This window comes from Aythya ferina, assembly GCF_964211825.1.
Source record: "Aythya ferina genome assembly, chromosome: 2".
Classification (NCBI taxonomy): Eukaryota; Metazoa; Chordata; class Aves; order Anseriformes; family Anatidae; genus Aythya; species Aythya ferina.
This window is the reverse complement of record NC_140297.1, coordinates 153,293,012-153,320,617: the sequence shown is the minus strand read 5'-3', so window position 1 is coordinate 153,320,617 and position 27,606 is coordinate 153,293,012. Positions and strand designations below refer to the sequence as shown.

Genomic DNA, 27,606 nt, shown 5'->3' with positions numbered 1-27,606 from the left:
ATTTAAGAAAGAACCATTGTTGTTTACTTCCAGCTAATGATTAACACAAATAGTAAGTAATATTTTAACAATTCAAAGACAAGACTGGCCAAACAAGACAACAACCTTTGCAGGACATAGTAGCAAAGGTTATAATAACACATGTCCTGCAGAAAACCAAGAGTCAACTTCTGATAATAAAATTAAAACTACAGTATGCTCAACATATAGCTTTTCACCACAACTCAGAGCAAGATATTTGTGGTCTGGAGTCCAATTGTGTTGTTGGTATCATGCAATTAAACAAAGGTCCAATTCACTTGGTTAAATGCTGCAGGAAGGCAGACAGGGCCAGGGGACCTGGGAGAAGGAACAGATGTCTGTAAGGCAGAGACAAACAAATCCCAGATCCACTCAAAAGGATTTCATCTGCAGTGGCTGCAAAGGTTGTTGTTGAAAGGTGGCACAACTGAAACTATTTTATCTTTGGACGTGAAATGCAACAGCATTGATATAATCCACATAGTGCTTCTCAGAGAACAAGGCTTGTATTTCAAGCCATCATGGTCAGGTGGACTGGAACCAAGATGACTCCTTCACATTATACGAGTGGTGGGACTACCCTATCCTCAAAGCCTCTATTTTGAAAAACAAACACACAACCCTCTAAATGAAATACATCTTTGGTAGTATTTTCCTTAGTCTTATCATAATACCTCAGTAATACTTTGCATCTGGAAAGTGAATTATTCACAGATTATTCACCAAAAAAATGCAGAACTGAAACAAGATTAAAGCATATTTTTCTTCCCCAAATGTTTATAGAAGGATTAAGCAAGATCATAGTTTAATAATTTTATTTTTTTTTTAAATAATTTGCTTGGCCCAATATATTACAGCAATATTTAACATCAGCATTGCAGCAAAGGTATTATGTACTTAAAGGAGCTATTATCTTTTCAATAAAAACTCACTTTTGAATAGAAAGATGACATGAAATTAGTTAAGATGGATGGAATGAAGGGACAAACCTACCCAATTAAGGAAGTCATATGAAGGGTGACTTTATCTCTAAATCTAAATCAAGTAAGGGTGTTCACCCAAATGCAATTGTGTTTTCAGCCCTCATGTTCCTAGAGGTAAAATCTTATAACGTTATGGCACAGATTAAAATTCTGCAAACTCTTGTACTGAGATCTTAATAGGAATAAAATTATTTGTACGACTATAGTGGATTTGATACAGAACACAAAGTGGTACAATTTGGTGGGCTGCTTTCGATATACCTGGTTGGTGGTACCATATCCTGGCCAGTATCAGTAGTAAGAGAATGAGAAAGAAAACACAAGCCTAAGAGTGGAAAGAGGCACATATATGCATGCACAGATCAGCAACAAAGTTAAGACAGCATCTAAATGGCAGCTAGATGGAAAATATCAGGGGAACTTTTCTGATCATCATCTATTAGTACCAGAGCGGAGAGCAAAGTGGACCAAAACAAACATTTTTCCCTAAGCCCTAAACAAACACACAAAGTGGCCCAAACAAAGATTTTGAGTAGAATGTAGGATTTCTGAGCAGACAGAGAGATCTCGAGTTAGCATCAGGTAGTGACAGTGTTTTCGCTGGAATAGGAGAAATAGAGAAGTGACAGATAAGCATATACAGCTTAGCTGTGGTACCCTGATAGCTCTGCATGGAGGCTGTTCTTTCCTAAGCTGCTCCAAACTGCACTCCCAATACTCCAGGGTGCCACGTAGTTGACTCATCGGTGTCAACTCTAAATGGGGAAATGCAGAGCCTAACGACTGATGGAGGACAGTTCGGTAAAGGGAAGGACTGCAGAGACAGTGGGAAAAGGGATTTTTTAAGTGTTTCTAAGTAATAAAAACTTATATCAACTAAAAAAGCCACTTTTCAAGCAACAGATCTCTTTAATAAGAACAGTGAATGTAGTTACATGTAAGGATTTATTCTTGGTTTTGGTGACTTCATGGAGCTAGTACTTAATGCAAAAGATATTGCTTCAAATCTTCTGTGTATATATAAATATGTATATAAAAGGATGTCATAATTTTTAGAAACAGTTTGACAGTTCTGATGTGGTGCAATGACTGGTAATGTAAAGCATGGAGAAGCTGAGAGCCAGACCCTGCCATTTTGCTCACACTAAAGTGAGTTTCCTTTGAAGGAGAATTATTACTTCACTTCAGGAGTCACTACTGCAGGTCAGTTATCCAGTGTACAGCAAACAGGTGACAAAATCCCAAACTGTGAAATTCATAGAAAAGAATTTAACATCAGACCCTGCTGTTGTGCTCAGATAAATTCTTCTCCTATTAATACTAGCAGATTTGCAGATAGAGATCGAGTATCAAGAGCTTTTAACAGGTACCATCTCAGCAACGTCAGGAGGAGCAACCTGCCAACACTGCAGTGCCCTTTGCCTGGACTGAAATGTTCATTTTGAAGATAAGCAAAAATATTAAAGAATAAATTATATATAACCACCCATCTTAGAAAATGAAATGGTACATGATTGCACGGTGAAAAAATATATATCACGGGATAGCTGGATATTTATAGAAATCTAATGAGCCAGTGTAAGGCCTGGTGTGAACTTTGCAGTTCTGGGGATACATTCAGTTCATTGTGTCTCCTCACATTACAAAGTCCTGCCAGACAAATGGGGAAAAGCATGTGAAAAACAGATGAATACTTTTCTTTCTTTATTTCTTCTTTTCAGGAAAATCAGGGCATATGGAAAAAGCTTAACTCCTAGTGGTATTAAACTGCCAAGTTTATCCCATTTTGTACCAAAACCATCCTATAGATACGTGTTACTTGCAAAAGTATCCTGGAGTTTGCTGTGTCTTTTCCACTTCTTTTATTCCCAATACACGCAAAGTTCTACTTTGCGCTATGGCTGTGCCAATGGAAGAAAATAAAACTGAGGCAGCAGACAATAAATTCAAGATCCTGAAATCTCACGCTAAATGAAAAAAATACACATATATCATTGATCTTAATAAAGGAAGGAAGCATTGTAATCATCTCAGAACTCCTAAATAACACATTACAGAGTTTTGCTAGTGAATTACTGTATTAAAAAGCTAGCAATACGGATGTGTTGTTCTGAAGCCCCGGAGCAATACAGAAGGTCTCTCTATGTATACGGACTGTGGGCTTATCTGCTAGATTACATTTTCTGGAAACAGCCTATCCCATTGCAGCACGTGCAGTTCCAAAAAGAGCTTTGTACTTTTCTGAATTTTGATTAACATAAAGCTGATTTCTGATGCTTCTGAGTTTGGTGCTTTGTACATTTATGTCTAACTTCCAAGATCAGATCCAAGTACTAAAAAATCAGCTGAATGATAAAGGCCACTAAGCCACTCTGTGGGAGGAAAAAACCAGTTGTCTAGACTTCAAAACTTCAGCAACACAGATGCTGTCTACAGACATAAGAATGGTGTGATGTGGTTGATTTAGCGAGTGTTTTCATAGCTGCAGCAGGCATAATGCAACAGATAAAGCCAGAAGGATGACAGGCAATTCCACCAAGAACAGCAAAACAACTTTTTCAGGGATGAGAGGGAGGACAGCTTTATAAACAGTGACAAGCTGTTGTTGCAGCAAGTTTACTACCTAAGGACATTGTGTTGCCTGCCCACCCATGGAAGCAACAGGCATCATATCTATGCTTGTTACCACCTCTCTAGTGCCTCACCTGCCCTCTGTGGTTAGGTGAGTTCCTTTGAAGCCCAGAGACCTGATCTGTGCCTTTCTGTCTGCCTCCACAGCACCCTGTTCAACAGTGGTCCTCCATACTACAATGTGTTGGTACTCATGGACTAATAGCCACAGTCATGGGGAGAGTGTCGATTAAAGGACTGCAGAGTAATCTGCCAGGGTTATGTTCATTATGAAAGCAGAAGAGATCTCCTTTAATTAAAGTGATATTAAGAGCATCCAGAACTAGTTTAGCATAACAGCAAATTAAAAAAAATGAAAATACTTCACATAGTTAATGGATTTAGACACATTTTTTTGTCAGTCAGGAGTTTTCATCTTCAGAATTACAGATTCATATAACGTGTGACCGCAATCCAGCCAGTTATGTTCACCTTGGCATGGAGCAGTCTTTTAACAGCTCACAATAACACACATAAGAGTGCATAGTCAGGAGGTGAAGACAGCCCTAACCGAAATGACTCAAAATAGACAGCAGCTCATTAATATTAGAGGAATCTGTACAGTGCACAAGAGTTTAAGAGTTTTGTTAAAGCTTTTGTGACAATTATGATGGTAATATTAATAAGATAGAGCCTCTTTAACTCTCAGGTTAGACTTCTCCATTGATAATAATGATGTTTTGCTGTCCTATGCAGCTGATGATCTGGTCTCCTCAGTGAGCAGAGCACTGAATTTTATCCATCATCAAATTTAAGACAGCACATCTGGTGCCACAGTGTGACTAGGAAACTATGCTGGCCCAGAAAACAGTGCTACTTCATATATCAGTAGCATGCAAAAATCACCCAGAAACCTCTTCAAGGGTTAACAAGGCGAATCTTTGTATAGTTCATAATATTATCTCTCAAAACATACTTTCTTCTATCACATATTTCTTTACTGTAACTAAAACTGTACCCCAGCCCTTCCCACTAATCCTAGGCAATGCTGAGCACTCACATTCCTCCTGCATTGTTTACAGTAAGTGTTTACTCCAAGGCCTAAGTGTTCTCAGAAAGAGAGTGACAAAATGGCATCTGGACTACATATATTTTTGCCACAGATCATTAATGCAGGAGCTGGCGACGCATCTCACTTCATTCAAAGAGGAACTGAAGAGTAAAGCAGACACTGTGCCACGCCAGGCTTGGGAGAATGCTACCACGTGGACGAGGATAGCTTGCTCTCTGCAAGATCAATTTATCTATATGACAACTGTCCGTTTATGGTTTTATGTGATTTTCCACATATGCCATAGACTTCAGTCTAGAGTGGGATGTTTAGTCCTGTCCTTGCATCTGTTCATGTCTGAGTGTGTGTGTACATTTTAGAAACATCCAGTTGTCACACAGGCTTTTGCTAATTGATTTGTACTGCTAAAAGTTCCTCTCTGTTTAAGAAATTTTTGTCTACTTTGCATCACTGCAGTTGGGTCTGTCTTTACTGGCTGACTTCTCCCTCCCTTTTGTTTATCTTGCTGTGAATTATTAAGGGACTGCTCCATGTGAAAAAAGAGGAAATACCAGTACTTTTTCATCTCTGCATTTTAACCCTGTCTTCTGTTACACATCTGGGGGGGACACACATAAAGTAGGAGAGAGGTGACAGAGTAGAAATGTGTTGCTATACTGTGCAGTAGCCTAATTAGTGAATGGCCTTTTCCACACTCAGAATATTTTATGTTAGAGTAAATAGTTTTCCATTGTTATATTATTTTAATGTATCCATTCCAGAACCCCTGTGAGGTTGTTAGTAGTAGTCATTATAGATATTATAGGTATTACTATCATCTTAATGATATAGGCAAAAAACACAAAGAGCAAAAGGCTCATATCCTGTGTAAACCGAGGTTTCTTGCAAATTTTAGCCACTGTCCCAAGTGAAGCTCCTAGCCTCCACAGTGTTGCTGCTTTGGCTTGCAGGGAGGCTGCTGGGTAGCTTGCAATGCATGTATGCTGTATGGAGGGGGAATGCCATAGGGAGATTGAGGGAGGGAGGTCACATGGCAGAAATGGGATGGAGAATAAGAAAGGCTTCATTTAAGAATGAACAACAATAATGTTTAAACAAAAAAACTTGGAGTATATTCAGCAACAGACCTAGTGGGAGGTCTTCAGGAAAGTTGTGAAACAGAGGCCTTATGGAAAACAAGGGTATAATTTCATAAATAGTCCTGTGATACTGTGAAAAGATGTCTGTAGGTATATGCACAAGGTGAATTCTGCAGTTTTTTGTTTTTTTTTTTTTAATGTTTGGATTTGCAACCTAAACAACATTATTTTAGCAATATTAAGCATAAACAAAGAGCAGCAAAAATGCCAATCCAAAATACCAATTTTGGATCATTTCTTCTTGCAAGTGGCCTAGCCTACAGCATTAGAGCTTCTGCCTTATGTTCCCACAACACATTTTAGAGAGTGTACTGGCTCTATTGTATGTTTGTTTGTTTTTAAAGAGGGTTATGTGAAAAGTAAACTAGCAAGTTCAGAACCAAAATTTAAATTACCTTGGAAGATCGCCGACAACATAAATTTTACTGAAATGTGTAGCTAAGTTCTATGCAAACTGTTAGGTTGGAGGTTGGACTCGATGACCTTGAGGTCTCTTCCAACCTAGAAAATTCTGTGATTCTGTGATTATTGTCCTGGAGAGTGTGAGGAGACGTAAATAACAGGAGCATGAGAAATATTTTTAATAGGATTAGATAAAAGAGGAAATTCACATTAATTTAAAATCACTGCCTCAAAACCAGTGACTCTAAATTGTAAAAGGACTATTTCATTTACATTCAAATAAGATGTTATCATAGATGACTGGGTTACAGTCATTCTCCAAAGCAAGAGAAAACTTGCTAGCTTTTTTTTTGCGAATACTTCTTTCTGTGTGGTTAGATGTTTGGCATACCATGGCTCGGCTCTTTTTGGAACCTTGTAAAAGTCACTTATCTCAGCCTCTCGGTAGCCAAACAGAGCACTGTGAACATTCCCACTGGAGCTGCCAGCGAAATAATGGCTCCCGGAGGACTGAGTTCTCCACTAAAAAGAAAGCCAGCCTGTGTTACCACAGAATAATAGCCTTCATCTGTAACCTAGATCTTGGCTGGCTTCTTTCAAATGCTTTTTCACTATGCTATCAGGAAAGGAAAGAAATACACAGTATGCAGACAACTTCTCAGTATCAAATGGTGCCAGTAGGAGCATGCTGACCCCCACCTTCCCAAGGTCTTCCAAACAATCTTGGCCCCTCATCTCTCCAGAGTACATCTCAGAAGGCAGAAAGGGTCTCAAAAATAATCTTGTTTGGACAAATAAATAGGGAAATACAGGGTGCAGGGGGCAAACACTGCTACTGTGTAAGGAAATGGCAGATCCCTCATGTCAAGCATCCCTGCGGGCTTTTTGCTGCCCTGATGTGTGGCTCTAGGGAACAGGAGAGGCTGCTTTCACTGCAGCTTCCGTGCACTCAGGCTGCAACAGGAAGGGACCAGGAGCTACTGTGCTGTGTCAAATAGCAGTACAAAGTGCTAACCACTGCCCACAGACCTCGATGTCTCCTCCAGACTTCTAGGAGGAGCTGGGTTTAAATAAAGCAAAAAAAAAAAAAAGACCACCTTAATAGTCTCTGCCTACCAGCTTGTTCTAAGCCCAACAGAACAACTCATTTACACCTCTCACTAGCATTTAAACCTTTCCGTCTATATGATGCAACTTCTGAAAATTTTCCAAGCAAGCTGCTTGAAATGTGAAGGATGACATAGATCATCAGTCTGCAAATGCTCGTGTTCAAAAATATTTTTCCTCCCACGAGACAGTCTGCCAGCTGATCAGCAGTCATGATGCTAGAGAGGGAAGGAATAAAACTCAGACCCTGACCACAATGAAGACCAGGCAGTGCAACTGTGATGCAACTGCAGTGACCTCAAAAGGGGGCAGCGTTAAATTAATGTTCAGTCCTTAGAAAATTTTACCCCACTTACCTTGAGAACTGTGAACTCCATGTGACTTAGACAACATTCTGGTTTGTTGTTAGGGATTTATCAGAAACAGAGATGAAATCTAAAATTCTAACTAAAACTGGCAAAGGTATGAAAGTTGGAAAAGTGAAACCCAACTTAGACATCTTACTTGAAGTGCATCAGTTGAGAAAAACTTTCCTATACCGTCAACAAAGAGGAATAATTTATCAGAGCCTGACACTTCCTTTGCAAATATAAATTGTTCATTTGAGGTATATGTATCTACCCATTTACTCCACAAGGTGCCGAAACAAGCAGCCATGTTTCTGCAAACTGTAAATCTGAGAAAAACAATGAAACGTATCTCCTTACCTGCTCTGTGAGGAGCTTTCAGGTACGTGGTACATGAAGACATTTCCTCTGGAGTTAGCAGCCCAGTGATTTGCCATGTTTATGATGGGACATGTGATAAACTGGTCACTGATAAAAGAGGAGGAGTAGGGAACAGGCAGTCACATTAAAGAAAAAGAAGAAAACTCAAAGACTCAAAAACAAAAGCAAAAACACAACTATCAGGCATCTCTCTGTACTGGCAGCTTTCTTTAAGTCTTCCAGAACAGCTCATATCTCTGTCTTCAAGTGAACTGAAAGAAACCACATGCACTGTGTGAACCCTGTACATTTTAGAATTCAGTAGTTTATCCATGGTTACAGTTTTATGGAGTGTTGAACAACAGTAATACTAAATACATAGAATCTGTCATGAAAGGAGCATCCTGGACAAAAGCAGCCCCTTTTTAGTCTAGTTGATGGGGGCTCAGTCTTGTAATAGTAGAAAGTTCCTTCCTCTGGCACTGGTGGGTTGCAACCATATCCAGTAAAAAGATATTTCTGGGGTAAGGATCAATGCTATCACTTCAGCAATTAGATCTGTGTGATTTTTTGCAAAGTTTCCAGAGCTGGCAGAGGGAGGTAAGAGACCACTTTTTGAGATGTCCTGCAGGGCTTCTGGCAGGGCTCTGCAATATGGAACAGCTGCTGCAGCTGCATGTCTGGGAGAGAAAGGTTAAACAAGAGTGTAAGGAAATAGTTAAATGATCAGTTCATCATTATATGTTGCAATACAAAGGTATGAGCGAAGCAAATACATCCAAAACTTCCTAGCTGTCATTGCCTCAAGAAGAGAGGCTTGAAGTCTGGAAAGTGGGATAAGTGGTAGCTGGAAAGAGCACAAGAAGTTCAAGAGGGGCAGGAAGACAGCAAGACACATTACTGCATGATATCTCATCATGACTCCTCAGGGCAATATCTTACATACAAAAATGTATCACCACTTCTCATTTTAAATGCACATCAGGACCCTCTTTGGGTGTTTACATATCCATAACAACATGAGCACACAAATGTATCTGCTGCAGAAGTGGGAGGTTTCATTTCTCAGTCGAGTGACTCTGAAACACTAGCTGCTCCTTCAAACTTGGTGGATAAAAAAAGAATGACTGGTGGCAAGAAGTACCAAAGAAGCATAAAAACACGTTGCTATATTTAACTAATATGATTCTGAAAACCACTGTTTGGGTAGCTATCTTGGTTCAGCAGAGTTTATTTTAAGCCCATCTCTGAGACCACAAGCTATGGGCCGACTGACCACAATGTTCTTTGACGGTTATGGTTGACAACACCCATACGAAATGAAAATTACCATTCTTCGCATACCTAGCAGCATGAGGTTTTACAGGAGCAGATGGCCTTTGAATACTTGGGAATCTATGGAGAGCATTAGTTCTCAAGAAATATTTTGAGATACATTCACTATTTTAAACTGTTTCTCATTTGGTGTTATGAGGGGAAAAAAAAAAAAAATAAGGTCAGCTATTCTGGGCAAATTAAAAAAAAAAAAAAAAGCACAAAAATGAAATGTCTGTTTCTTATAGGCATTGGGTACCAGAGTTTTTAAAAGAAAAAAGAAAGGAAAAAGAAAGTGAAACTAATTTTATACCCAGGAAAAATATCAGAGAATTGTGGCTAAAAGTAGAAATGTTTTTAAACCATAAAATATGCATAATATATGTAATTTATAAAAACTACTTATGTTGCTTTCCTCTTAAACTTCTTAAATTCGTTAAAACTTGAGCAACTAATAACTTCCCCACACAGAACTTTTCTGTGATTAAATATGTATGCTAGTGGTAAGTTTTTTGTTAAAAACAGAAACAAAACTATTTTCTCTATTCTGTACATAATACTAATGTAGGTGACTGTAATTCTGTAACTGCTGTCTCCAATCATGCTATAGCTGAAGTTATTTCCAAATCGTTTACAGAAAAAAAGAAAAAAAAAAAAAAAAAAGTGTTATCTTCAGATGTCGTGGTTTCACTTCTGATCCTTCTGCTTGTTTGGAGTGACTCTTTAAGCCAATCACTTCTTTTCCTAGCAAAGTTATTTCCTTCATGCTGTAAATAAGCAGGTAATTAGGTAATTCCTACATCCATGAGGCTGCTGTTGGGCACTTACAGGCTCAGAGTCAGAAGAGCTCTTTGTATAGCACATCCTTGCTGCAAACAAGTGATGTGCTACCTGCTGTAGCTTTGCAAAGGTCATCACTTGCACCACACTGAGCCTTGGGATGAACGTGGATGACCAAATGTGGCAGCCCTGGCTTGTAACAGCTCCTTATAGAGGTAAGCTCTAGATGAGAAGATCACACTGCAGAGACTGGTGTCCTGTCCCTGGGCAAACGTGGCACAGTGCAGGACTTGAGAAATGGCACACAGCTCAACCCACAGCCTCCTGGGCTTGTTTACTCTCTGACCACAGTCCACCAGCACACCTGGACCACCCAGAAGACTTCCCAAACAGATTTAGTCACGACTGTCTTAGATCAGATGTTTCCAAGTGACTCTTGGCTCCTATTCATCTTCCACTCCCTGAGGCTCCCCTGGAGCAACCACTTGCGATTCTCATGGAGGACAAAGGCCTACTGAAAGGAAAGCCTTGTCTCTGAAGTCCCGTGAAGAGGCCCATGGTGTGCCAGAAAGCTGTAATGCTGAGAGAACAGATACTGGGAGCTTGTAGATGTGGTGCCACACTTGAAAACAGAGGTGAAATGGATTGGGTTCAGATCACCAGATTATAAAACACACCACCTTAGAAACGGAAAGAGTTTTTGTAACTAATCTGCATGCAAAACAGAGAAAGGAATGAGGAAAGTGTTTTCTGATTTTTTTTTTTTTTTTCTGAAGATCTGTTCCAGTTAAACATTCAGCCCCAGAGTTTGCACAGAGGCTGGAAAAAGGAGGTAAGATTTCCTCTCAGTTTGCTTCCTTTCAGAGAAATGATCTGAGACTACTTGGTAGCTCTGCACCTGCTACTGGGTAAAACATATCAAAGCCACTATGTGACCCAATATATTCTTCTGCTATGGGTAAAACGGAGATTAGCAAGAGGCAGAATTGTGCTGAAAGCCTATTTTCTGCACATTCACAAAGTGCTTTATGTTGGAGACTCACCTGCAGAAAGCCTAACATTTTGAAGAAATGTATTTTCCAGGTTTCATAATATAAGCCTTCACACAATTGTTGAAATCAAAATTTTCAAACTTGACTGCCGAAAAAACAAACAAACAAACAAAAAACACTAGCACATACCTAAACAAGCACTTAAAATAATAATAAAAAATACTGTTTCTCAACTTTTTTTTTTTTTTTCTGCAGTCTGCAACAGCAAGTGTCATGTCTCCAAATTTCAAAAAAGTAGGAAAAAGCAGCAAAATGTATAATTGGGTCATTGCTTTTGAACAAAAGCCAGTTTAAAGAAGGCTCAGGGAAAATTTGATGCAGAGTGTGCATACTACCAAGACATCTTTGATATGAAAGAGTGTAAAAAAGAAGCATTAGTAATTTGAATCCAACATATGTTTCAGGAAAACCGACTCAAACTTTTCACAAAGGATAAAAATTACTTCAGTTTCTGTTTAACCATGACTTTGGAAGACTTATAGAAAATGAAATCCTGTTCCCTATTTTCTGTGCATTTGCATAGGAATTTCTCAAATTATTCAGAATACTAATGCACATGGAAGATCAGCAAAACAAACCTTTCTTAACCCTAATCATACAATTGCATGACTGAATATCATACAGTCATACATAGGATGAGTTTCTTACCGGGTGGCATTTTCCAAAGCTCTGGAAAAAGAAGAATAATCATCGGTTGAGTGTTCAAGGGAGTAATACCATGTAGCTGCATCTTCAATGAACTTATTAGAGTCTTCGCCTCCAAGAGAATTTTGCAGAGCTTGATAAAAGGCTGTTTTGCTGTTGGCTCTTCCTTGACTTTCTTCAAATTTCTGAGAACAAAACACATGGAATTTGCAAACAAAATAAACCCTTTTTTTATGGAAAAATGCAGGCTCAGATCTCCCTTTGCTGGAATGAGTCCTCTGTACCATGATCTCTTATTTAGGAGAGGAAATAGGTGACATTCCTACATTTGCTTTCCCAAGATTGTCATGAGACAGCAGGATTGGCTTCCTCAAAACATACTATGGGTAAAACCACCACACTGACTCCCTAAGCAGATAAACCCAAATTTTAGGTGCAGCGCTGTGATGATATAGCTCTAATACTACAGAAACTCAACTGACTCTCAAAGAAATAGTCCACAGAGATAGTTCCTTAGAGGAGATGTGCCCAATGTTGTTCTGAGGACTCATGCAGGAAACCTAAAGGGAAGACAGGGAGATATTGCTCCTTTCCTTTTGAAATTCTAGAGTGCTATCATATGGGGATATCACTCTTCAGTAAACACCTACAAAGAAATGTGTTTTGTTTATTGGGAACATTTTTTAGGTCTCTCCTGGAATACTATCTGCCTTAGCCTTGGAAGAGAAAACCCACTCCTATAAAACCCATTGCAAGTAGCAGACATGATCTTGAAAAATCATAACCCCCTACTGCTTTCAGTGAGTGAAATGCCCTATTCATTACTTTGAGAGACTGAAACTGTTCTTGACATAAAGGCATTTCCCACAGAGCAGGACACGTCACTGCAGAATTATTGATAGCAGGGGGACCATCTCCTATGCCAAACTGTTTATCTGACCCTGTTTTTACCAAAGTTAAAGGCTGTGGGAAGTTTTCAACACATCTTTCTCTAAGGAAGCTTTTTTTATTATTATTTTATCAATTCAGACTCTTAAATTTATTTATTTTTTTTAAAGAGATTTTATTTCAAGTTCAGAAACAGAGCAACTTCCTCAGAAAGAAACAAAACTGTAGCCTGAATGTTCCTGTGGATCAAGTCCTTTCTAAAGAGAGCACCTTACAGGTGAACACTGGATGAAATTTGATATTAGAGCTCCAGAGAGAAAGATCTAATAAACCATTTATATTATTTTGGGCAGCCAGTCTGAAATAAAATAGACCAGTGTCTGCCCAGTCCGGTTAGCAGAGATGCTTTATTGAGTATATTATTTTGATGGTCCACAGCTGGTTTTCATCATGCAGCTAGAAGGTCTTTCCACAACCCTACACAGAAAGTACAGAGGGAATAATTACTTTTCAACAGATTCACAGAAATGAAAGGTGGAAAATAAGTCTCCCACTGCTGATGCCTAGGCCTGTCTTTACTGATGTGCTCTAATGTTTTGTGCAGTGTGATTAAATGACTTTACAAGGGATTTCAAAACACTACCAAATATCCCAATGCCCAAAAAGATCTTGGCAAGTTTATTTGTAATAAATAATTCTTTTGCTAGATTTTGGCCCATGCAAACTGAAGAGTCATGTAGTGCCAGTTTTAGTAGCATGGCTGTACTCTGAAAAAGATCTGCAACTCAGAGCTGATACGGTATTTCAAGCGCACAAAAGCCACATATGAAACTGCATAATACACTTGCCTGCAAAATCATTCAGTCTGCATGTGGCATGGACACATATATTTTTCTGCAAGAAATGGAAATTATCTCTGAAGACCTGACTGCAAATTCACTGATTTCAGAAGCAACTTTTTCATTGGCTTTGGTAGATTTTAAATCATGCTACTAACCACTGGAGCATTGCTGCTGTCTAATTTGGAATCTCTCATTTGTTGACTGGGGCTGGTGAATTTGACTAGCAACTATAGTCAACACATGCTTTTCTGTGTCAGTATAGAGACCAAGATTATAAATGTAAAGCATTTTTCATGAAATGTCATGTTTTAAAGCAATTTTCATGTTTCATTTTGTTTGTTGGTTTTTATTTTTGTTTGTTTTTAAAGGATTTGCTACCTTTTTTTCTACACCTGTAATGGATAATTAAAACAGAGAGAGAAAGAAAGAAGAAAATAATTGAGATTATTGATTATGTATCCTAGGAACTGATCATTCACTGCCTCATCAACTACTAAGCATCAAATAAACAATATGGTTGAAAAACAGAGAGAAAGGAGACAGATAGTCTGTCAGTGCATGGTTAAGCTGAGGAACTCTTTGCCACATGGTGTTGAGGATATCAAAACTGGTGAAGATGAAGTCTCATGAGGAAGTTTATGGGAAAAAAAAAAAAAAAAAGAATCAGTTGATGGTTATTAAATATGGAGAGACCAATTCAGGTTAGGAAGTCACTAAGCTACAAAGATTACAGGTTCAGTGAGCATTTGCCAAAAGTATCATATTTGCTTGCCCTATTCTTACAAGCATCCAAGTCTTAGCCACTGCTGAAAACAGCGTTCTGTGCTAAATGGGCCTTTGATCTGACTCAGTGCGGTCACTTTTAGGTTTTTAGTGTGCCTATGTACTAGTTTCTGTGATCTTCAAAATGCCCCAAAAATTCTGGTGACCTTTCTCAGCAATCTTTAACTGAGTGGGGTCCATTCAATGTGATTAGTCAGCTGAAAAAGGACTCAACAGGCAGAGCTGGATGAAAAACAGAACTGGCATTTTTAAGACATTTTGAGATTTTCTTCCCAACCAGCACTAACACTGCACATTCTGAAATATGATGTTTCAATATGTGTTGCTTTGGATACTATACAATGTAATTTAAACATCTGAATTTAACATGATATCACCAATCAAAGCAATACAGTCAAAATAAAATCCATGAAGCATTAAAAAGACAAACCATTTTAACTGTTCAGAAATTGTTTTGATTTGACCAATTTTCCATGTCCAACAAATGTTTCCCCTTTGAAACTATACAACCCAGGAACAGTTTTAAAGCAGATACAACGGCTACTACCAGATTAGTGGAAACAGCTGCACATTATGTAAAATAATTTACACTCCGCTAACATTTAAAGAGGTATGAACAACAGACCTCATAGTTATAATTGGGTTTTATATATTTTTTTAGAAAGTAGGAAAGAAAATAATTAAAGTCAGCAGGCATATTGCTTTTCACTGCTCTGGTTATGCAAAACAGTCATAAACACCCAAATAATGAGCTAAATAATGTTTACTGTTCTTGTGGCTGCAGGATGGCTTCTGGAGCATATGAGTGAATCTGGTACAGTGTTTTATTTTAAAAGAAAGTGTAGCAGTTTGGTAAACAGATGTTTACATTTTCCAAGGGGCATAACATACTTTTCTGAGAAACTGGAATAGTGATAACACTAACACAGTATGTAGAGGTGTTAGGTCTTAAGTGTTTTTTTCTAATGTCATCACAAAAGATGCTGAAAAACCCTGCTAGCCATTCAGCAAAGTGTTTCAGTTACTCCAGCTAGTTGCAATATGAAGAGCTGATATCAACCCATTCTCTTCACTGATGGAATTTATCAGAACACTGCTCCCCAGGTCATTATAGCTGATATATACACATCTGCCATCTGTTGAATACCTTTACCCATAAAGAAATTAACTGACAGTACTATAGTAGAGGATGGAAGATCTGGTCTGCATAGATCTATTTGCTTACATGGGGTAAATGAACTGTACATGTATTTCTGTCTATCCACTCCCATATATCCTGGTTCTGGGTCCTGCAGCCGACTAGTTTTGTACTAGGGTAAGAAATAAAACACACACACTGCAAACTTAGTCTTCCAGCTAAAAAGTATGCCAACAATCTTTGCAATATGGAGATTATGTTGAAGGTACAGAACATATGGAGGACATAAACAGGGCCGTACTAACTTACATGCATATTCAGACAATCAGAGATATAGATCAACATGAGAGAATCTGTACATATAATGCCAATGGGAACTATTATATTCTCTCACCTGAGCATCACATTTAGCACAGTGGCAAAATTTTGCCCAGATGGGAATTTAAATAAATATTTTTAGAGTTTTCTGCTCAGCTGTCCTAATCTATGACTGTACACCACTAATATCCCTGAAGGTCTGCCATGGGAGTTGTGATAACAAGTTAAGGCTTAACTGCTCCACATGCCACATAATAATGCATTATGGTACCACTTGCTGTTCCCTAAACAACCATTGTTTTGCTTCTCACTTAGTCTTAGCTATCAGATGGCTATACTGGGGATGAGTACAACATGCTCCAGGAAGTGGTAAATCTATCTCAGTTCACATGAAGAAGCATTTGAGTGAATGCCGTAAAACAGTCACTTCCATGGGCAAGATATTAGGCACGAATATTCAGCATACTCTCTGATACATGCACCATCAAGTGACCTCAGCTTTCAATTAATATATATATATATAGAGAGAGAGAGAGAAGGGCATTCTAGAAAACTTGAGTTTTGCTAGCACATAACTGGTTTCTCACATACCTTCTGTCATTCTTATTCATTTTTAATACTAGAGGTCTTACCAGTCATAAGTGTAGTCTTATAGCAGGAGTACAGATGCACACAACACAACCAAATGCCAATAAGACCCCACAGAACAACACGGTGCCAACTGTGTTTCTCATCTTCAGGTCTAGTTGCAGTCTAGAGGTTTAAGTCTCACTCCTAAGACTTGACTGCTAGCAGTTTCTAAAACTTGCGTGCAACTTAAATCTGAGGTGATAAGATTTGCATCTTGTCTCAAGCTTGTTTGCATCTAAATGGGTAAAAGCGTCTCTTTAAAGAAAGATGGTTAAAGAAATCATCCTAAAACAGATGGAAAAGAAGGACTTTGCCAATTCCATACACCTGCCACAGTACCCTTTATCTGTGATGTCTATCTGCCCAAATAAATTCACGGTTATTTTCACTATGTTATTGGAGCACATTCACAGTCATAGGTGGATTTTCTCCTTGTTGCAATATTGATTGATAAGAAGGGATGGCTTTAACCCAGGGACGTTTGAACCCCTCTTTATAGAATAGCTTGAATAACTTTGTTGTAGTCAGAGGTAAACTAGGATCAATGTCTTGGTTACCTGAGTTGAGCCTAATGGTTACCATTAGCCAAGCCATCCCACCTTCATTAGCATACCAGTGAAAACAGCTGTGGGTGTTCCCAGAGAGATGCAAGTCAGACTGACATCAAGGGAAGCCTTCAAATTTATAAAGTAGAAGAGAAGGACACAGTGTGGGTAGTCTTAAATCGTTCTTTTTGGTCTATTGTTGGAAGAGGAGAGTTAGCAAAGATGAAGGATCTCATATGACATTATGACAGAGGAAACAAAGCACAAACTTCTCAATAACGACCACCACCTGCACCAGTTTCTTTCACTGTAGCTAAATGTGTCTGTGGCCTACTCAGGATTTTGTCATCTGACTTTGGTTGCAACCATGCATGGTCATAGCTATGATGTAGCAATGCTCAAATAGCTCAGCAATGCAGGAAATTTAAAAATTTCCTAACAATTAATAAAGTGCGTGCACTAGGGAAAAATCAGGAATCTTTAACCACACAGCATATCTTTAAGTAAAAATCTGAAGATAGAAAGACAGACCATTCAAAACAGTCATATTCCCTAAAGCCCTCAAAACATGAAGACACAAGAAGATAGAACTAGAGGAAAACGTGGCTTAAAAATTCAGCAATTTTCAGTAAGAACAAGAAAAGAGCTTAAGGAAGTCAAAATGGAGAAAACAGTATATAACGGCCTACCATGAATACTGTGGTTTTTTTGGGGGCAGAGATGGAATCTGACTTACAGCAGTAAACCAAATGAGGCATGTAATATTGTAATAGCCAGTAAAGAAGCTAACTATCCTTCTAAGTAAAGATAGTTAAACACTTTCCAAGGGAGATCAGGGGATCTCCAACAGTAGGAGATTTTAAAACAGGTCTCTTGGGTTAAGGTAGTCAACCATTTCTTAGGGCTGAGTTCCACCAATTTTGAGTACCCTTTCAAAATTATTTTCTGCAAACCTTTAAAATAAAAAGAAGATACTCTCGATTCTCTTTTTTGAAAGGCAACATTTTACTGTTGAGCTCTGATTAAAGTTGTTTTTTTCTGCTTTTAATTTCAATGTGACAGTGCTGGATGTTCGCAGTTGTGGGTTTCCTTAACGCCATGATTTGCTGCATGACTTCCAGTACACCAAGGAATTTCATTTCTGATTTACAAACAACTGTCACATGTGGAAGTAGGGGTAAAGGAAAGAATTTCACTTCCTAATCTTCTCACAGGACTTGTACTTGGCTTACTGAGGTTTATTGCTCTTTTACAGGGTCTAGATCAGTATCTGCAGCCTCAAGGATCACAGTCCATTTCCTCTGCCTGACTTCCACTTTTAATTAGTTTCAAGAGAGAATACATGAAATAACAGCAGAAAACTTCTGATGGAGACGAAACAATCAATATCAACTTTCTTCATATTGATTGAAAATGCTTTCTGTCAAAGGGGCAATTTTGTCATTAATCCTGAAGTAAATTGGTCTATGTGCTACTGATTACCAGAAAAGAGAAGCTAGGATTGACCTTTCATTGAGAGAGAGATTAAATCCCCAGAGTTATAGAAAGATAGCAACAGATTTGCAGTTCATTTTGATAACCTTTAAAATAATCCCAGCCATGTTACATTCTCCTATTGATTTCTTAACATATATCTGAGCATTTTTTGTCATTTAATTTAATTTAATAACATTAAATGGGAAATGCTACAGTTCCCATTGTAGAGATGTGCAAGTGAACTAGAAGAGGTTGATATGCTGTCTCAAGAACAGATAGTGACAAAGGGTTCACAATAAGTGCAATTCCTCCAGGAAGAACTTGAAGCTTTTGAGCACTTATGTCTAAAGTACAGCTTGGTAAGTAACAACTACTTTTTATTTCACCAGCTTATGGCCTGAAATCTCAGCTCCTATATATCAGTCGAGTGCTTTTCTTAGCTATACCTAGTCCTTATTCAGAACCTTTACAAGAGAGCGTATATCTTATGGACAATGGGGAAAAAAGGTTATCACTGAAAAAGGTTGGCATGGAACAGATTGACTTAGCTGTGTTCCTTACTGAGGAACCTACAAAATAAGTTTAACATGAGCCTGCTTTCTTCTTAGTAAGGTACAACTGACATTGCAATACTAATAAGGTTTTAGAGACACTAAAACATACTGCTCCATATAAATACATGTTAAATCATTGCTGATTTCTCACATTTTCATATCTCCCCCAGAAGCATTTATCAACAAACATTATAATTCCTTTAATCCATCTAAAGACTGGCTGGAGATGGACAATACCTTCACATATTTCTATAGAGTATAACTCACAAACTGTAGAAGCCAAAAAGCAACAGTCCTGGCTGCATATGATTATTGTCATCACTAAAATAATAGCAATACCATTAGCTTCTTAGTCTCTTCCTACCTTAATTGCCTTAGCTCTGCTGATCAGCCCATCTTGCTGAGCACTTCCAGTGAGAAGATCTACTTTCCGAAGTTGAGAGCGCTGCAGGGCTTTAGCTAAAGGTTCTCGGAGGTAAACTCCATCCATCACTGGACCCCAGTACTGGAATGGGCCGCTTATCGCTAAGAGCTAGGTTAGCAAAATAAAATAAATTAAAATAAAATAATACTGCAGTTAAATTAGCGTACCCTGGTCATTTCTGTTTTAATTATGTTTCAGAGAACTGAGCTGATAGCCTCAAAGTGAACATGCGATGTATTAATGTAAGCACAAACTCATCACTGCAAGAAGCAATACTTTTACTGACAGACTCAGTAGGTAAAATGAGCTGAAATAGGCCAAGAGAATTCATGGTCTTATAGTCATAGAAATAGTATTTTAAATTAGGGATTGGCTCTCTGCTGGTCCTGATCGAGTAATGTATTGTCAGTGGGTGTTTTAATCTGTGGGTAAAGGACCCATCTCTGGAATTGCTTGTACTGCAGCTTTCACAAGCCTCCCACTTAAGACACAGCACAGATATCCCTCCCCCCTTCCTTTTCTGCAAGAACTGAGCTGCAGAGACATGATTCTTCTCTAGAGTAACACCCATGGGAAGATTAGAGGAGACTGAAAGAAGGAAAAAACTATACTGGGATTAATTTTGGAAGACTTGTAGTCTTCCAAGTAGTGTAAAAGGATTTCAGTCTGAAGGAGAACCAAGCTGTGAGTATTCATAGGTCTGAGACAGATGTCATGGACATCACCACCACTCCACCAAAGCCAGTACGGTTCCTTTTTCACAAGGATTCAGCCCAATTTATATTTTTAGGTTCCTCAATGCTTTATGTCAGTGGAAACGTCTTGTTGGTTCCTTATATGATTGCATATGTATTGCTGTGGTGTACCTTAGTCTGTGCATCATTGAGGACACGAGCAGGCAACTGGCGAAGGCAGGCTACAATTTCCCCATTTGTGGATGAAGAGCATCCCACTTCCTCAGCCAGGACTGCTGCTTGGGTCTGGGCTCTTCTTTTAGTAATAATGGATGATGGAGAAAAAGCTGAACCTCCCTGGAAAAGAAAGACAGTATCAGTCAGTACATCCTGACAAAACACCTGGTCCCCTGGTGAGGGTAAGAAAGATGAGGAGTAAAATCTACTTAGTTGTAGAATGCAAAACACTGGTATTTGAAAAATAAGGAGCAAGTTCTAATGATGAATAGGAGAAAGGAGAAGTTTGGCTGTTTCTCAGCTCTGTCATGGTCATTTCAGAGGACCTTTGAAAAGGCTCTCTTATTATGGCTATAACCAAGTCACAGATCATCCGTGCAATAATTTTCTGAAAACTTTGCTGGAAGGAGACACATTCAGACAGGAACAGATAAAAAGGAGGTACTGTGAGTCACATCAGAGAATGGAGAGCCCATCTTACAAGAGGAGACTGAAGAATTTGGCTTGCTTAGCTTTTAAAAACAAGGACTGAGAGATATTGAGCATGATCTTTATAAGTGAACCAGTGAAGAAGAGTTACTTATACCTTAGGACAATGCAGATAAAAGACCAAATGGTCACTGAGTTATTCGTATTGACTGTAAATAAATTTAGTCTAGGAACTCTAAGGTAGCTAATTCAAGGAGGAGTGAGGATCTAGAAGAGCTGTAAACAGAGGTAGCAGGATCAAAAGCCTAACTCATTTTACACTTGGACTTGAAGACATCAATAAAGTCAGTATTTGACATGGTATCAACATTACCCAGAAACTGGACCCAGCAACCGGAACCCATCTGGTTCCATGTTTCCATGAAATTATTATTTACTTATACTATGGCCAGAGCTTTCATTGACTATGAAATATGCTGATTATTGTGATGCGCCATGCAAACTTCATATGTGGCCACCAAATATCTTTCCAGACCTTACACTTAGTTTTTAATTCCAGTGTTTTTTTTTTTTTTTTTTTTTATATTGCTCAGCAACCCAGTTAGTTACATAAAAGGAAAGTGAACTTGTATGCTTTACTTACACTGCTTTTTTTTTTTTTTTTTTTTTTTTTTTTTTTTTTTAAATAGAGTTTGATCTTTACATCTTAGGCTGAGCTTCCAGGACTATTAACAGAAGGACACTTTTTGGTAATTTATAGCTAGATCTTGACTTCAAGCTGTGGAAAATCAATCAGAGCACATTGAAATCAGAGCATGTGGCTACAGTCCAATCTCCATCCCAGACTCTTCTCCTATCCTTCCTACAGCTGTGACAACGTGGGAAAGGAAATGATGGTCTAACATTGCTGAGTAACAAAAACTATTTATTAAAAATGCAAATTAATTAGCATAAATCTGATAAGATTTGACCTAGAACAGAAAGGCTGGAATAGTTCTGACATGGTTCAAATGACTAATTTCCAGACATTTACATCAGTTCACTATGCTAACTGCTAAGATGAGCTTCCGTCTTCTAAAAAAAACCTAGATTTATGATATGAAAGACACTGATCTATTCAACCGATTAACTTATTTTTTACTGAATCTGCTCAAACTGTAACTATAAGTCTGAAAAAGCATAAAAACAGAAGCAAGTAAAAAAGAAATAGAAAACAAGTGGTAAAGCCTCAGTTTGAAATAGTCTCAAATCTCCGAGCCAAGAGATCACTCAGGATGTTTTTTACACTTTGAACAAGCAGACCCATTGATACTAACAGGACACCATAGCTCACAAATGTAGAAATTGGTTTAAAAAATAATTAAATAAATAAAATAAATAAAAGAGGTTATTGTTTTGATGCAGAGACAGTGGTTTTAGTTCACGGTATGCAAGTGTTACTGCCTTCCTGAAAGGTTTCTCTTCCTTTTTAAGGGATCAGGGAAACAATCAGTTATTTATTAGCTTAATGACTGCGTTGCAGAAGGTTTCAGATGAGCAAAAGAAAAAGCTAAGACTGTCAGTCCTAGGGCACTAGAAGAGCCATCTCTGGTTTTAAGAGAACAGAAGGACTGAAAAAGAAGGAAAAAACAATACTTGGTCTTATTCTTCACTTCTGTCCACAATTTAGATGAGAACTTGGGTGAGCAATGGGCTTTATTCTCACGTGGGACTTGTGGTGGCCTATTTTGTGTTTGTAAGGCATGATATTAGCCAGCTGCTGACTAGGTGCACTGACTCAGTTGATCATGAGAGAGAACAAAAAATATCCTTGATGAGAGCATCTGTGTGTGTGGGTGTGTCCCAAAGATGCAGAATGAGAATATTGTTTTTGTGCCTGGCCTTCGGAAGAGCATTTTCACCAGAACTGGGATGGGTGAAAGTAGAAAAGGGATAACACTCTCCCCACATTGGCAGAAAAAAAATTCCCCAAGAAAAGCAGCTTCCTTACTTTCTGTTTGGAACAAGGAATTGCATGCCTCCTTGGTAGAGCAGTGAAATCACATCTAGGATTACACAGAACTCACCCATGAACTTTGCAAATGTATTACTCAACACTGTATCTGAAAGTGCTCAGGTGGTTTTTATCAAGTACCCATTATCTCTAAGTAGCATTCAGGAAAAAAAAATAAAAAAATAGAGGGCTTTAGTTCCCAAATTCTGAAAATGGAAATAGTTGCTAAGTTAATAGATAAAGTGAGCGCTGAGAGCAGATGACACACAGAGTCCAAAAACTCATAAGGACTAAGCGAAGATTTCTAGTGAATGCTTAGTTCTGAACTTGTCAAGGACTTTATAAGCTATGCAGAACTCTCTTCCCCTCAGATCTCCACAAACCAAAAGACTGCCCTTGGGTCAAGTACTGAGTCAAACAGCGATTGATAGAAGCATCCCACAAGTCACAGAATTGCAGAATCACACAAAGGTTTGGGTTGGAAGGGACCTGAAAGATCACCTAGTTCCAGCCCCATGCCACGGGCAGGGAACCTTCCACTAGATCAAGTTGCTCAAAACCCCATCCAACCTGGCCTCTCTGTGGAGGGAGAACTAAAAGCCTGGGCAGGAAAATCTTTGACTGGACATCTATGGAGTTCCATTAGATATGTCCCAAGCTCTACAAGTAAAAGAAAAATGCAAAATGTCTGTGAATATGTTTGCAGGATGAGAGGAATTCAAGAGGAATGGGGCTTGTTTGGAACCTTATTCTAGCTGTGGATGTTTTCCCTTCTTTGTGTGAGTGGTTAGAACAAGCTTACAAGCTCTACTTATTTTTTTTCATCTATTTTCCATGGTGATGGCCACTTCCTCAGTTTGCTTTTTTTGATAACATCCGCATTCAGGAAGAATGTCTTGCATTCAGGGTTTGAAAGAGATGTGGTTTCCAACTACTGTTATTCATATTTATATTGTATTGTGACTGGACACAGGCAGTAGAGAAGCTTGGGGCATCACTCAAGCAGTACTTGGAAGCAATAGCATTATGTTCCCCCCACCCCAATGCATCTGAAATGCTTTTCATGCTTTGGAAACAAGGCTCCTAGTACCACGGAATTTAAGTAAGCAAAGCAGTACAAGTTGCCTGACTAACAAATTCATATCACAATTCAGGCTCGTTGTTTCCTGATCCTCATCAAAACTAAAAGTCAGCCAAACAAAAAAATGACTCAGGAACAAATAAGTGAGAGCAGAAGCTGGATACTGCCCAGAATTAAATGTTTTCCTTTTTGAGTCAACAGTTTTTACATTAAGCAGAAATCTTCCCTAAACATAGGAGCCACATTAGAGGCAGGATCGGACACAGAGGATAACACAGTTGCACTTATAATTTCTTTTGGTTTCTTTCTCTATAAAACTATTTTTTGTGTGTGTGAGATTAGTCCTAGTAACCAATAATAAAGGAGTTGTGTGCTTAAAAAAACAGCACTGTTTAGACAGAAGCAAAAAAAGTGGAGGGACTGTTCATTTCTATTACATGACACCCATATTACCACCAACATGACAGAATCATGAATCAGGAAACCAAAAATCATGAGATCAGCTCAAAAAAACAAATAAATAAATAAATAAATAAGGAAAAAAAAAAAAAACCGACAAAAAAAAGAAACAACAACACTGTGTTCTTTTTGTTGGTTCTCTTCTTTTTAACTCTTGGGAATTCTCCTGTACCTATAAACACAAGAACTAAATTTTACATTTAAATTCAATGGCTGAGATCCTCACATAATACTGCAGAGCAGTTTTTATAAAGTAAACCTCTAAACAATAAAAAATGTACAGTAAAATTGTGAAAAATAGCCATCATATCACCATCAGGTATTTCCTATCTCAGTACCCCTTGACCCTGTGGAGGGGGCTCCATGGAAGTTGACACATGCATAACTCTCGTTTCAGTTGTCGTTGCAGACTGACCCACTACCATCAGAGGAAATTCTGATGACATTTTTGACAGTGACCAGAGGAAAGCACTCAGTACTGAACTGCTGAAAATGTAGCTGCAGCTATCTTGTGCAATCCCAAACAGCAATATTACACTCTTCCTCTGAATTTATAGATTACTGGGAACATTGCAGAGAGTGTTGGGCAACAGCACATAATGTAGCAAGCGATGACATTGCAAAAGGAAGGCAAAGCTTTCAAGTACTGTTTAGTTCAGGGACCAGCAGCTTTGCAAGCATTCTCTTTCCATAATTAGAGGTTCAGCTGGACAGAAGAAATTGAGATGCAAAGAAACACTGCAGCTTACAGTGGTGAAAAGCTGATGAATCAAACCAGTATCACATGAAGACTAGTCCTTGCTTTGATGTTAGGCTGTGATCAGCTGAGCGGAGGCTGGTGTCTCTTGCAAACCGCTCTCTTGGGACATTGCAGCTCACAGATCTGCACAGATACTATCCCATCCTGCCATTTGTTGAGCACATCTAACTACTCCTGTCTAGGCAAGCCAAGTTTTCTGCTTTGGTTTTCTGACAGTTCAGGGACTTTTAGTTAAATAGCACCCCTTGCTGCTATTCCGATGAGATTATAAATAAAAATAAATAGCCCACTACTGTGAAGATGTACCTCTGTCTCCCAGCATACTGGGAAAAGAATATTCCCATACGTGCTGCAGAGCTGAACCTCTTTTAATTCCTCATTTACTCTGGAAACTCACTTCCGCAAAGTTTTTCAAAACTGATTCACAACAGATCTAATGATTAGAAACTTTACTGCAACTAGTTATCACCCACACTCTGTAAACCCCAAACCTTCTTCCTCTCCTCACATCATGATCTCTGCAAACCCTGCTTGAGCCAGGTTCATCTCTTTAATACGCCCTTCAAATTAACACAGTTCTGGTGCTTGTAACACTGTGGAGTCCTTTTGAAGCTCACTTCATTTTTGCCCAGAGGCATACTACGGACAATACAAATAGCAGTAACAGTTGCATTACCCTAAAAGTTAGATTTAAATATATCTAATGAAAATAGTCAAACCAATGAAATGTCCTGATGCTTCTTCTTTCCTAAAAGGGTAAGCTGTACAGCAATATTTTATTTGTTAGATTGTGTCCCCATACAGCTAGGCACTCTCCAGGCTCGGGTGCACGCAGTTCACAGCCAGAAGTATCTGTCAGACCATCTGCTTTGACCGCCGGGATGGCTGAAGCTCTTCCATTTCCTGGCTGCTGAGCTCAAGTGCTTCCTATCACTTAACACAAGGCTTACATTTGGCTAAAACCTGATCTTGCATAAGCTGGCTTCAGAGCCACCAAGAAATGGACACCACAATCTTCTCCTTTGCAGCTTGTGCCTGAAGATAATCACTCCATTGACAGAAAACGGCACCTTATTTATGTTTGAGGATGTCTTCAGTTTCAGTTAATAGCTTCTATTGCTTTCACTGACAGATTAAAGAGACTGTTTGTATCCTGGTTTTTGTTTGTTTCCTGTTTTTTTGTTTAGTTTAGTTTTTTTTTTTTTTTTTTTTTTTTTTTTCTCCTGCAGAAATGAGCAAGTTGCAGCAAACTGACCACTAACTCCTTTTTCCATTTAGCTTAATAGATTGTTCTACAAAGACTAGATTTAAAGTATTTTCAGAAGTTTTCAACTTGAGGCTTTTTTTTTTTTTTTTTCTTGTAGGGTTGTATTTCAGTATCCTGAGTTTCTCTTCTTTACACATCTAATTCTGCATAATGGCAGGTGCTCCAGAGTCACGCTTACAACACAGCCAGGTGGCAGGGCTGTATGTGAAGACATCAATGTCATTTTTTTCCAGGATTTCACACAAAGTCTGTCTTCAAGAATCTGGAGGAGTAGAAAACTTTGGGACTGACTCTGAGATCCTCTATCACAGCTAATAAACTATCTGGGAAAAATAACTGGCAGATGTGTGGCAAACACTACTGCACAAAGTGCGATAGGACATCAGCAGGTCAGTACAGCAATGGAAAGAGGAAATAAATATTTTCTTCCTCTATAGCCATCTATTAGCACAGTGAATTCCAGACTAAAAAAGGGGAAGGGGAGCAGGGAGGGATTCTCTGTCTTTCATCAAAAATAACTTTTTGAAGATTTTCTTTTTTAGATATGATTCTTGCAAAATCCCTCTTTGCTGCAATAGGAGGGAGCCTTGCAAGCGCAATGCTCCCCTCTCTCAAGTGACTCACTGGGTGCCTGCCTAAGGTTAGTGACTTGAATAACAGGATATGAACACTTTTAAGATGATGCGTAAAGCCCCACTAAACTTACATCAAAACTTTCTTCCATTTAGATATAAACATTACCTTATCAATTATCTTATCATTTAAAATAAGGTAGCTGAATGCATCAAGAGTGTAAACTGGCTCCCATCACCCACAAAAGTAAATAGCTACCAGAAGCAGGCAGAAGTAACAAGGAAATGGATAAATTTATTTACCATCCTTCACTGCAAACTCATCTGTTCCTCTAAGAGTTGGAAACAAACCACAGAGGAGATTTATCACGTTTCTAATGGAGCACATTCTATTAAGCAAATCCAACTTCTTTAGTGTGAGTGTCTCTTCCTCTCTTTTCTGCTGAGTCCTGCCCCACTTGTCAATGGATGGTGGCACATAACCTCACCCCTTGTAAAGGCACAAAGACCACAGAGACCACATATATAGGTCAAAAGGTTCAGGAAAAGGCAGAGTTCTGCCCCAGCCTATTCCCATGTCTGGCACAGATGTCCCCAACCCCTGCTCTTTTAGAAATTTCAGAGACATTAATATATCCACTCAGTGAAAGCTGTTAGGGAAAGTGCATGCCATATCTCTGGGATTTGAAGAAAGCAATAGGGTC

At 38.6% G+C, this 27,606-nt stretch overlaps 1 protein-coding gene across 1 annotated transcript in view; it reads right to left on the bottom strand.

Moving 5' to 3' along the window:
- TG (thyroglobulin) overlaps window positions 1-27,606 on the bottom strand; it is a 155,356-nt gene that overhangs the window by 7,128 nt on the left and 120,622 nt on the right. The window contains exons 39-42 of the mRNA XM_084511358.1: window positions 20,297-20,461; window positions 19,371-19,538; window positions 11,836-12,017; window positions 8,042-8,149 (exon numbers count right to left, since the gene is read on the bottom strand). Of these exons, the coding sequence (XP_084367484.1) occupies window positions 8,042-8,149; window positions 11,836-12,017; window positions 19,371-19,538; window positions 20,297-20,461 (623 nt within the window). The remainder of the gene's footprint in view (window positions 1-8,041; window positions 8,150-11,835; window positions 12,018-19,370; window positions 19,539-20,296; window positions 20,462-27,606) is intronic.